We start from the raw sequence: 12,597 nt of genomic DNA on the forward strand, positions 1-12,597 counted from the left end.
ATTGAATTGAATCTATAGGTTGTTTTTAAAAAGATGGTTATTTTTACTATATTAATCCTGCCAATACATGTGTATTGGAGACCTTTCCAACTTCTGAGATCTTCTTCAATTTCTTTCTTAAGAGACTTGACGTTCTTGTCATACAGATCTTTCATTTTTGGTTAGTCACATGAAGGTAATTTATATCATTTTTGAATATTGTGAATGGTTACCCTAATTTCTTTCTCACCCTGTTTATCTTTGAGTAGAGGAAGGCTACTGATTTGTTTGAATTAATTTTATATCAACCACATTGCTGAAATTGTTTATCAGCTGTAGGAGTTTTCTGGTAGAATTTTGGGGTCTTTAAAGTATACTATCATATCATCTGTAACTAGTGATAGTTTGACTTTTTCCTCTTCAATTTGTATCACTTTGACCTCTTTTTGTTGTCTAATTTCTCTGGCTATGACTTTGAGTACTATATTAAATAGGTAGGTAGAGAGTGGGCAGCCTTGTCTAGTCTTTGATTTTAGTGGGATTGCTTCCAGTTTCTTCCCATTTAGTTTGATGTTTGCTATTGGTTACCTGTATATTGCTTTTACTATGTTTAGGTATGGGCCTTGAATTCCTGATCTTTCCAAAACTTTTACCATGAAGGGATGTTCATTTTTGTCAAATGCTTTCTCAGCATCTAATGAGATGATCATGTTGTTTCTGTGGCACAGAATCAGTTCTGGACAAAGACAGAAACAGGAAGGATCCCATCCCAGACTGTTCCTCAGTTCCTGTGTCCTGAATGCTCTGAGTAGGTCCCTCGGAGCAGAAGTGGTCTTCCCTGTGCTCTCAGGTATGTCAACACTCCTGGGAGACCAGCTCTCTCCTGTCAGAATCTGGGTACCTGTCAGCTTACTTCTTTCTAGTCTAGAATATATTTTTTGTCCATACGTTTAAGATATTTCTTTTTTCATTTCCATGGCGGATTTTCAAACCCATTGTATTCTTTGGAACAGAGTCATGTTTTTTTATTCTGACTCCCCTTGACCAGGCATAGGGAGACAACTTCCAGAGTACCATCTTATCAGTAATTATTTTTAAAAAAGAATGTACTCCTTGGCCTTTTAAATAGAAATTATAGCCTCTAATATAAGGAAATTCCATCTAACCATGAAAAAACTTCTATATCACAAAACCTGAAAATTAGACAACTCCTTCAGAAAATATCAACATAAACATCAGATCATCCTGTATATATATTTAATAAGAGATAAGAAAATAAAAGGTAAATTATTCAATAAAAATTTAATGGTGGGGAAGAAGACAAAACTATAAGAAAATCCAGAAACACTGATAAAATATGAATAAAGATGAAGAATTATCAGATGAGAAGAGCAATGGAGGTTAAACTTAATGAGAGCACATGATGTCAGGAGTTAGAAACTGAAAAACTATGGATGACAAGCCTGAAAGACCAGACTAAAAGCTAGGGGTGGAACAAGAGGGTAGAGGCACATCTCTGAGTTCCAGGTAACTAGTCACAGTAAGTATATGTAATTAATAGGAAAGAAGACACATCAGTGGTTTTAATTAAGAGTCAAGACAAAGCCAAACTGTTAGCAGTGAATTATAGTAATTAGTGTACAATGAGCATAGCCAGTTATACAGTTAATGCAATGAGCTTTGATTGAATGGATGAGAAAATGTACAGTTAAGGTACGAAAAGAAAAGGTGATCAAGGGGTTGAGATGAAGATTTTGTGGAGAACAATGTTATAGAGCTGTTTACATATGAGGGAATGAAAGACATGGATTCATCATGTGTTCAAGTCACATCAGCAAGCAATGCCTGGAGGAAAGTTGTTTCTTTCCTGATATACTGAAATGTACCACAAAAGGGGACAATACAGAACCCACTTCTGCCTCCAGTCATGCTAGGCAATTATCCATTTCATAACAAGTGTTTGCTGTTTTTTTTTATGCCAAGCCCTAGGCATACTTTGAAAAGGAAATCAGATTTTGTTTTGCTCTATCATAATACATCTCATTTCCTTGTGAAGGAGGCAAAAACTAGCTTAAAACTTTACTAATGTATTATGTATGTATGTATGTATGTATGTGTATGTATGTATGTATGCATGTGTGTATGTATTGTATAACATCCTCCATATCACAAGTGTGGTAATCTAGGAAGGTGGAAGGTAGATCTGCCAGTCAAACAAGTTTAAGACTTCCTAGGAGAGAAACTGAGATTGTATGAATAAACACTCTGATTTGAAACCATTTATTATCTCTCACTCATATCACAGTTTAGTGAGCTACTTTGATGGTGGAAACTGAGTCTGACTGTGGTGGAACTTTTGGTTATCTTTTAGATTAGCTAAACACACTGAGATTAGACACTGGTGGTTTAAGAACTACCAGAAGTCACAGACACACACTTCCCATATTGTCCTGTCTGTTGGTTGTTCTCTGCTGTTTCAGACTTCATCAACGGGGGTTCTTCTGTCTTACACTTGATCTTTGGTGCAAAAATATTTTTATTTATTTTTTTATTTCTTAGTCACTTCTATTATGCTAGCAAATGAAACTGACAAAGATAGGAAATTAGTAAGGGGAAGTGTATATGTTGCTGATAATTTTTTGAATGTGGGCAGTGAGGAACAATAGACTTTATGAGGTATATCCAGATCAGCCTTACATGCCACACAAAGACTTATACAGTTTCATAATATTATGTTTATCCATGCAACATTTTTAAAAAAATAAGTAAAATGATTTTATTTTTTGAAGCAATTCACTTGGCAGCCCTGTGAACCAACACATTCAGTGAGGCAACAGTGGTCACAGTAAAACATCCAGGCAAACAGAAGTACTCTACTTAGTCTTCTGGACATGCAACTAGAGTGGTGACTCAATGGATGGACAGGAGGACTTATTGAAATCCTACTGTGAGCAAAGCACTAAGCTCCAAACTAGGATACAGTCTCTGCATTCAAATTAATCACACGCAAATAGATTCACAGGAAAGTGGTTATTCAGTCATCTAACACACTGGCTAAATAGCATAGTTTTAATGTAGAGAGTTCCAGAAAGCCACTCAAATTGTCTTTAGTTTTCCATAGGGAGCCATTTTTAATGAATTCCAAGTCTTGAACCTCCTTTTGATATTCTAGTTTTCATTGCTTAATTGATGCTCTGACCGAGACCTATTACTACAGGACCAGCTCTGGGTTGATGTCAATTCTTGCCTGCTGTGATAGAATTGTCTTCATACCAATGACTTCTTGAAAAAGAAGACCCAAGATGAATTGCAGTCAAGCTCCTGACTTTATCCTCTTGGGACTGTCCAGTGATCCAGAGAGGTGGCAGCTCTTCTTTAGCATCTTCCTAGGTCTCTACTTGCTGGGCCTTTCAGGGAACCTGCTCCTTCTGTTAGCTATTGGTGCTGATGTCCACCTCCACACCCCCATGTATTTCTTCCTCAGTCAGCTCTCACTCGTGGATTTTTGCTTCATCACCACCACAGCTCCCAAAACTCTGCAGACTCTGTGGACTGGAGATGGATCAATCTCATTCTCTGGATGCCTGACTCAGTTTTACTTCTTTGCTCTTTTTGCTGACATGGATAACCTGCTTCTGGCAGTCATGGCTATTGACCGCTATGCTGCTATCTGCCACCCACTGCTCTATCCACTTCTCATGACTCCCTGTAGATGTGAAGTTCTTGCTTGTGGGTCATGGGGAGTAGCTCATTTTGTGTCTTTGATCTATGCCTTATTACTTTCTCAGTTATATTTTCACACCAATGAAGGGATACCTCATTTTTTCTGTGATTTTGGGCCTCTCTTATTGCTTTCCTGCTCAGACACTCATCTCACAGAGAGCCTGATGATGGGTTTGTCTGCAGTTTTGGGGATCAGTGCACTTTTCTGCATTGTAAGTTCTTATGCTTCGATTTTTCATGCCGTGTTTAGGGTTCCTTCAGCACAGGGGAAAAGGAAAGCCTTGGCTACATGCAGTTCCCACCTCTCTGTAGTTCTCCTTTTCTACAGCACAGTCTTTGCCACCTACTTGAAGCCCCCATCTACTTCTCACTCCTCTGGGGAGGTGGTAGCTGCTGTTATGTATACCTTGGTAACTCCCACTCTGAACCCCTTCATTTACAGTCTGAGAAATAGGGATGTTAAGAGTTCCTTGAGAAAGATCCTGAACAGAGAGAAGTCTTGGGACTAAGGATCATCCTTCATGAAGAATCACCACACACATCACTACCACACTTGCAAAGTGAGTCAATTAGCACAATGGCTCACAGGGAATTACATGATTGCTTTGGATAATATTCAGTGTTAACTGGGCTGAATTTGGAATCACCCTGAACATGGTACTTTGGGCATTTCTGTGGTATGTCTCTGCAGAGATGTCGCTGAGGAGGAAGATCCATTGTGAATGTGGGTGGCCCCGTCCATTCCATAGAATCATCCTTGTCTGATAAACAGAAAGAGGAAAAAAACCAAACTTACTATTATTATTCATCTGTTTTTGCTTGTTTAACAGACATGTAATGTGACTTGTGACCTCATCTGCCTGCTGTGCTTACGATCCTGATGTATTGTATTCTTCAAACCATGAATACAATGAAACTTTCATTCTTAAACTGCTTCTCGGGTATTTTTCCAAGCAACAGGACAGGTTAAAAGAGAAAAAAATGATCTGTGGAAATCGTACTATGTTGGGTTTGATGTTCTTGGATTTTTCTTCTTATACTCATATTCCTGATGTATGAAAATCCATTGAAATCTCTAAAATCATTGGATAATTGTTAGATTTCCAACCAGTTGTTTGGTACCAACAGCCTCTTTATTTTGTATAGGATTTACTCTCTCTCCTGTTCTGGAGATCTAGTGTATTTAAGTGTTTCTGTCCTTTTCTAATATGCTTATTCTTGCTGAACGTAGATAATAAATCATGCTAAATATAGTTTAATGTTCACAGAAATTAAAATGCAAGTAAGAGTTTAGGAGGCTGATGAGTTGGACAATAACCCAAGTGAATAGGAACAGGAAGAGAAAGAATGTAATTTTATTCTATATTTTAATGGAGAATATGCTACAGGATTTCTTTATAATACTTAATTATTATTGTTACTGTGTGGGTGTATATATGTGTATAAACTTACTTGTGACATATCATTTTGTTGGATAACTAATTGCAATTTGCATCATCAAGTTTGCATGCTCAAACCAAATACTCCCAATAGGAAAGAACTCTTTAAATGTCAGACTACAATAAAATAAATGAACATTGTTCTAGGTATGTGTTTGTATTTGTACATTGTTTCTATAGTTTTCTTTACATTATTTATTAGCAGGAGTACTACATACAGTAACATGTTGCAGAGTATCAATTTATTATATGTCTTCACTGTATGATGTTCAAAGGAGCGCACTGTTTATGCTGTGTAGAGTCAACAACCCAAAATAATTCACATAATCTTTTAAGCTACCATGAGAAAACTCTTTAACTATCATCCCCCTCCATAGAAAAATTCAGCAGACCAAACATGCAATTCTGAGTAAGAACATAAATTACTCTATGTCCAGTCCATTGTGGGAGACTTATTAATAAATTCACAGACAATCAAATAGAAAATCTTCACTGCCCTCTTCCTTGGTCCCATTTCAGTTGGGTTGCAGTAGAGAAGCCTTCTTATTGCCTGCTGTACCTCCTGAATCCTCAAGGCATAGATACCAGGGTTGAAGGTGTGCAGTGACTATTGTGAAGAGCAGGGCAATGACTTTGGAGAGGAGCTGGAAATGGACAGCAGAGGGCACAGGGTATAAGACCATGAGTGTTCCATAGAATGTAGACACCACAGCCAGGTGAGAGGAGCATGTGGAGAAACCCTTTAACCTTCTGGACTCAGAGGGAACTCTCAGCACAGTCACCACAATCTGAGCATAAGAGTCAGAACCAGCCCAAAGGGGAAAGTCAGGAAGGACAACAAAGAGAACAAAAGTAGTCACCTGGACCAGTCCAGTATCTGAGCAAGCCAGGACCATCAAGGGTGAGAAATCACAGTAAAAGTAATCAACTAGGTTGGGGACATAGAACCTCAGCTGGGCCATCAGAACAACAACTAATCCATCTACCATGAAGTCAGATAGCCAGAATGTGAGCTCCAACACCAGGCACCATTGAGGCTTGATCAGGAATCTGTGGAGTAGCAGGGGTGTTGGTGGCAGGTGGAAGGGATTGGGCAGGACAAACAGAATAGGACAGGCTAGGGAAGGAATCCTGAGGGTCTGGTCCAAAGCCCTGCTCCTCCTCTCCAAGGTTGTTTCCTACTGGACCCCTGAAATCACTGGGACCTGTATGGGTAACAACTAGAGGGATCACTAACAGCAGGAGAGTGCAGTTTTCTGAGGTCCCCATCCTTCCTGTAAGTACTGATTGGATTAGCTAGATACTCACCACCCAACTGTAATAAAAACTGGGAAAATGTCATTAGTATCCATGGAAAAGTATCAGGCAAAGGTTAAGTTACAGAGAAGTGAAATCTCTGAGGAAGTGGGGGATTCTCCATTGCTGTTTTTCCTCTTTTTGACTCTCCCTCACCAAGAAGGGTGTAATGTGGAACCTGAGCTTTGCCCTGATTCCTGTTCTCCTATACTAAGTACTTAATGCCATGTTTTCTAGAGCCCTTCGAAAATTTCAGGATCATTGTATGTTCTCCACACAAACAAACAAATAAATATTTTTTGTTTTATGTGTACTGATGTTTTGCTTATATTGTATGTTTGTGCTCCAAGTGAGTGCCTGGTGCCAGCAGAGAGTAGAAGAGGGCATCTGATCCACTGGAACTGGAGTTAGAGACCCTATTTATTGTCATGTGAGTGCTGGAAATAAAGCCCTGGTCTTCTCACAGACTCCAGGGAAAACTTTTATTGGTTAGGTCTGACACATTTGGAAGTTAGAAGTATTAAGGTCCTGTTTGGGAATGCACACTTGTAAACCCAGCCATAATGGGAATGGCCATTATGTATGTCAGTTAATATGATTCATGATTATTGGAGTGCACCACCATCAACAGTTACATTTCTAACATTTCTCCTACATATGTGTTCATGGAAGGCATCTCCCTTGTGTCTCTGTTGACTCACTGATAATGTAATGAAATTTCCATAGTGCTTCTGATGCTAACTAATCTGAATACATCATGTAGGACAACAAAATGCCAAAACAACTATCCCTCAATTGCTATTGTCATTTACTTAATCTAGGACATAGATCACTTTTGTTTTGGTGTATTGTTTCTATGCAGTCTTGATCATTAAGTTTAGCATCACAGTCAGGAATAAAGTGGGTAACATGTAGATGCAAACTGAGGTAAAAGTGATCTCATAAGATTTCTAAGCAGATACTCAACAGATAATATTAGGCTCTTCCTGAGCTCTTTAAATGCACAGAGGTCAGATAAAAATGATGGGTGTTGTTTTGGATGCTGGAGTTACAGTATTGGAAAAAAAATCTACAAAGCATTTTTGTTACTTCCTAGAACCTGCATTTAAGTTGAAGATATGCAATAAAGCTAAATACACCAAATTGATATACAGTCTATTGATAACAACAGAGCAGAGAAGAGCAGCAATTATGTTGTGCGTATGTCCATGAATGCCTGTGTGCATGCCTGACAGCGTGCATGTGTGCTTGGGTGCCTGCATGCATGCCTGTATGCGTGCGTGTGTGTGTGTGTGTGTGTGTGTGTGTGTGTGTGTGTGTGTGTGTGTCTTTACATGAGATAGGAAAACACAGAGTTTAGGACAAAAAGGAGGAAATTAGCTATGTAGGTTTATTATGTGTCAGAATATTCACTGCAGTTGAGAATTGGTGCTGACTTCGAGGTCAGTGTGGTTGAGACAGGAAATTGAAGAGCAGAGAGAAATGCAGAAGTAAAGAGGGGGAAGTTGATGCAGGGTCTTCTAGGTCAACACAGTATGTTTAACTTTCTTCTATTTTTATATTCATTATTTTATTTATTTATGTTCCAAATTTGGTTCTCCTGCATGTGTTCTTTATTCCCACCAACCTCTACGTTGTTTTTGAGAGGGTGATCTCCAACCTTAAAACCCACCTATTGACTCCCACCTCACAATGATAGTATGCCCCTTCCCTGGGGCATCAAATCTCTACAAGACCAGGTAACTCCTCTCCCACTAAGGCCAGATAAGAAAGGCTTCTGCTACATATGTAGCTGGGAACCAGAGCAGCCTATGTATGCACATTGCTTGGTGGCTGAAACTTTGGGAGCTCTGAGGGGTCCTGGTTAGTTGCTACTGTTGTTTTTCCTATGGGGTAGAAATCCCCTTTAGTTTCTTCAGTCATTCCCCTAATTCTTCCATAGGAATCCCACACCTTGATAACTTGGTCCAATGGTTGACTGTGAGTATCTGCATCTGTCTCAGTCAGATGTTGGTAAAGCCTTGCAGAGGACATGCTAGTCTTGTGTCTACAAGCACAAGACATCAGTAATACTGTCAGTATTTAGTGCCTACCCATGAGTTGGATCCTAAGTTGGGCTAATCACTGGATGTCCTTTCCTTCAGTCCCTGCTCAAGTTTTTGTCGCTGGATTTTATTTAGACAGGAACAATTCTGGGTCAAAGCTTTGAAGATGAATGGTTGACTCCATGCCCAAAATAGGGGCCATGTCTATCTACTATAGGTAATGTCTTTTGGTTCCATCTCTCCACTGTTGTATATTTGGCTAAGGTTATCCCCATTGGGTCAATGGGAGCCTCTCAGCCCTTTTGGTCTGGGACTTTCCAGAGGTTCCTTCTGCCCCCACCCCACATTGCTGCATACTTTTTTTTATTTTTATTTTTTAGTTTAAATATCATTTTTCATCAGAGTTATGTTTTTATATTTATACATTTAGTTCTTCAGTTAAGACAGACTTAAAATATATGTACACAATAACATTAATTATAATTGAGAATTGATTTATAGTGCATTTTATGGATATACCATTATATGAATTTTATAATAATTGTGCTGAAAGTAATGCAAAACTTTTCCCTTTTTTTTTTTATTCTTGAGTATTTCTGATTACATTTTAATATTATTCCTTTTGTTTTGCATCCCCTAATCCCTCCCCTCCCCTTCTTTATGGCTGCATACTTTTATTCATTCTCCTGACACACTGGGCTTCTCTCCTGTCCCCCCATAAGTGATCCTGCCCTACCTTTTCCTTCCCCAATCCCTCTCCCATCCATAAACCTCCCTGCCTCTGCCCTCATGATGATTTTGTTCCACCTTCTAAGTGGGATTGAAATATCATATTTGTGCCTTCATTTTTGGTAAGCATCAGATGGTCAGTGAATTGTATCATGGGCATTCTGAACTTTATCAGTAATATCCACTTATCAGTGAGTACATGCAATGTCTGCATTTTTCTGTCAGTGCTACGTCAATCAGGATATTTTCTAGTTCCATTCATTTCTCTGCAAAATTCATAATGTTTTAACAACTGAATAGTATTTCATTATGTAAGTAAACCATATATTTTTCTATCTTTGGCTGAGAGACATTTGGGTTGTTTTTAGCTTCTGGCTATTATAAATAAGGCTGCCATGGACATAGAGGAGCACATGTCTTTGTGATATGGTTCAGCATCTTTTGGGTTTATGGCCAGGAGTGCCATAGCTGGGTCCTCAGGTAGAACTATTTCCAATTTTCTGAGGGGCCTCCAAGTTGATTTCTAGAGTTGTTGTACCCCTACCACTTTGTACTTCCATCAGCAATTGAGGAGTGTCCCTCTTTCTCCACATAACAGTGTGTACTGTTACTTGAGTTTTTTTTAATCTCAAGGTCATGTTGATTTGAATTTTCCTGATGACTGAGGAAGTTGAACATTTCTTTAAGTGCTTCTTGATCATTTGAGATAGCTCTGTTGATAAATCTCTTTAGCTCTGTACCCTATTATTCAATTGGGTTATTTGGGGGTTTTTATTTAGTCTAACTTCTTGAGTTTTTTTATATATTTTGGATACTAGCCTGTTATCAGATGAAGGGTTAGTGAATATCTTTTCCCAATCTGTAGGTTGCCATTTTGTCCTATTGACAATGTTCTTTGATTAACAGAAGCTTTGCAGTTTCATGAGTTCCCACTTGTCAACTGTTGATCTTAGAGCATGAGACATTGGTGCTCCGGTCAGGAAATTTCCCCCAGTGCCATTATGTTCAAGTGTATTTCCCACTTTTCTTTCTATTAGATTCAGTGTATCTTGTTTATGTTGAGGTCCTTGATCCACATGGACTTGATCTTTGTACAAGGTGGTAAATATGGATCAGTTTCATTCTTCTGCATGAAGATTGCCAGTTAGATCAGCATAATTTGTTGAAGATGTTTTCTATATGTGTTTGGCTTCTTTGTCACAGATCAAGAGTCCGTAAGTGTGTGAGTTTATTTCTGGGTCCTCAATTCTATTCCATTTGTTCTTTGTGTACCATATTGAGTGTTTTTTTTTCTATTGCTCTATAGTACATCTTGAAGTCAGAGATGGTGATTCCCCCAAGAAGTTCTTTAATTGTTGAGAATTGGTGTTGCTATCCCGGTTTTTTGTTATTTCAGATGAAGTTGAGAGTTGCACTTTCCATGTTTGTGTAGAATTGAGTTGGACTATTGATGGGGATTGCATTGAATCTGTAGAATGCTTTTGGTAAATTGGCCATTTTTACTATGTTAATCCTCCGATCCATGAGCATGGGAGATCTTTGCACCTTCTGAGGAAGATCTCTTGGGGAACAGGGAGCCTGTGACCTGATCGCAGTCGAATTCCTGGGAGACAGATGTCCTGTGGGGTATGGGATGGGGGCAGGCTTGCCCAATCTTCCCTGCACAGAGTTGCAAACTGGAAGGATGATGAGGCTTTTTCCAATATGCCCCACTGGTCACACATTGGCTGAGCTCCGTGGAGGTACCAGCTAGGACAGGTATTGGTGCAGGGGTTTCACCTGTGTCCTGCTTATGGCAGACCTCCTGCGAGACAGACAGTGGGATGTAGGAGAGTAGCAGGTACACCTGATCTGCAGGTGGCGCTGCAGACTGCAAGGAACCCAGAGCTCCAGCAGAGAGAATTGGTTCTGCATAAGCTGGGATATGTGGGGGTCTCTGCTTGGTCAGGCGTTGGGGAAGGTTCTCAACTGTGTCACTGTTTGTGGCAGACATCCTGGAAGACAGGTAGTCTGTGTCTCTGGTTAAGGCAGACTTCCTGGGAGACAGGCAGCCTATGGGGCCTGGGAGAGGAGGAGGTGTGCCTTATCTGCCCTGGATGGAGTTGACTCTCAATCAATAAGGATGCATTGGAGCACTTAAGCTATTAGACACAGGTACAAGTAATTCCAGACGGGTTTTAAGAGTAGTATTACTTAGACATAGACATGATTGGACATATTATCGTTTTAAGACTTCAGATGTATTTTATAATTACTAGTATATGCATTAGGAACATTGTTTTACTATCAGTCACTTATAGCACTAATCAGCTACAAAGACTGACCATTTTAATTTCACCCAACTTTTGTATGGTGTAGAAATTGCAAAGATTAGAAAATAAATATATACTTAATTTAAAAATTGACTCCCATGATTGTATCTTTGGCAAAGGAGACAAGTGTGGATGAATAACCGAGTGTAGAATTGGTGAATTTTCTACTTCATGACCTTCTATGATTCATTGTTTCCCTAGGAGGCCTCCTATGCTATACATTAGAAAAGATTTACACATTCTCTTTTTGTTAATCTGATCAGACCAATTTGATTTTGAATTCAGTCATGTTCCTAAGAGGAAAGAAGAAATAAGATAATTACTGGAACTTCACAGTGCTAGCAGATGCCTGTATGTGCCAGAAACACAGAAACATTATTTTCTCATGATCCTGAGACTGAACCAGCTCTTCTCCACATTACCGACCTCTGGACATCTTTGTTAGAGACAAAGATGGACTGTTACTAATATCACATATTGTCTTGGTGGTCTTAAATAGTTAAATGTTTCCCAGATGACTTCAATGAATGGCACACTGCATAACTCTTTATGAATTGGGAAAATATTCATCAAATATGGTAAAAACTGAATGACAAATAATTAGGAGAATGTAACAGGAATTCTCATTTAGATAGAATTAGTTTGCAGTGCTGAAGAATCTTATGGTAGATGATCAATGAATTGAATGTGTTTTATTCTATATCTATTTATACAAGTTCAACTTAAAACTCACACATCAATTAGGGTGGATCTCATTAAAGGCCAGGAAATATTATGGCCCCAGGTGCAGTATTCAGGTTTTTCTTAGTTAAGAAGGTACATCAATGACTAGAAATGGACCATGAGTTGCAAATAGCTTTCTGCTTTCACATCTCAATTATGGCCAAGATTTCTGCCTGTTTAGTGATTTTATTTTTAAACACATCTTCAGGAAAAATTCTCAGTGGAAAGGTATTACATACTTTTCACTAATGAGTAACTTTGGGAACTGAGTCTCTAAGGTCAAGAAAGGTTTTTATTTTTTTTTTCTGTAGGCAATCCTTTTCTGATCCCAAGAGAGTTGATACAGACTAG

At 38.9% G+C, this 12,597-nt stretch overlaps 2 protein-coding genes across 2 annotated transcripts; one reads left to right on the forward strand and one right to left on the reverse strand.

The window, feature by feature from the left end:
• The first annotated feature begins 3,281 nt into the window (after positions 1–3,281).
• On the forward strand, positions 3,282–4,211 carry LOC116887328 (olfactory receptor 1361-like). The gene has a single exon (XM_032888921.1). It carries the CDS (start codon positions 3,282–3,284, stop codon positions 4,209–4,211), a length of 930 nt encoding a protein of 309 aa, XP_032744812.1.
• Positions 4,212–5,568: 1,357 nt separating this feature from the next.
• On the reverse strand, positions 5,569–11,204 carry LOC116887627 (olfactory receptor 11A1-like). The gene is given in 3 exon segments (XM_032889229.1): positions 5,569–5,739; positions 5,741–6,191; positions 10,861–11,204. Coding segments are annotated over 3 exon segments (966 nt in total).
• Between the last annotated feature and the right edge of the window lie 1,393 nt (positions 11,205–12,597).

Source organism: Rattus rattus, chromosome 18 (genome assembly GCF_011064425.1).
Source record: "Rattus rattus isolate New Zealand chromosome 18, Rrattus_CSIRO_v1, whole genome shotgun sequence".
Classification (NCBI taxonomy): Eukaryota; Metazoa; Chordata; class Mammalia; order Rodentia; family Muridae; genus Rattus; species Rattus rattus.

Bases quoted from the DNA above. Each gene is read 5' to 3' on its own strand.
- LOC116887328 (XM_032888921.1), top strand. From the start codon at position 3,282: ATGAATTGCAGTCAAGCTCCTGACTTTATCCTCTTGGGACTGTCCAGT.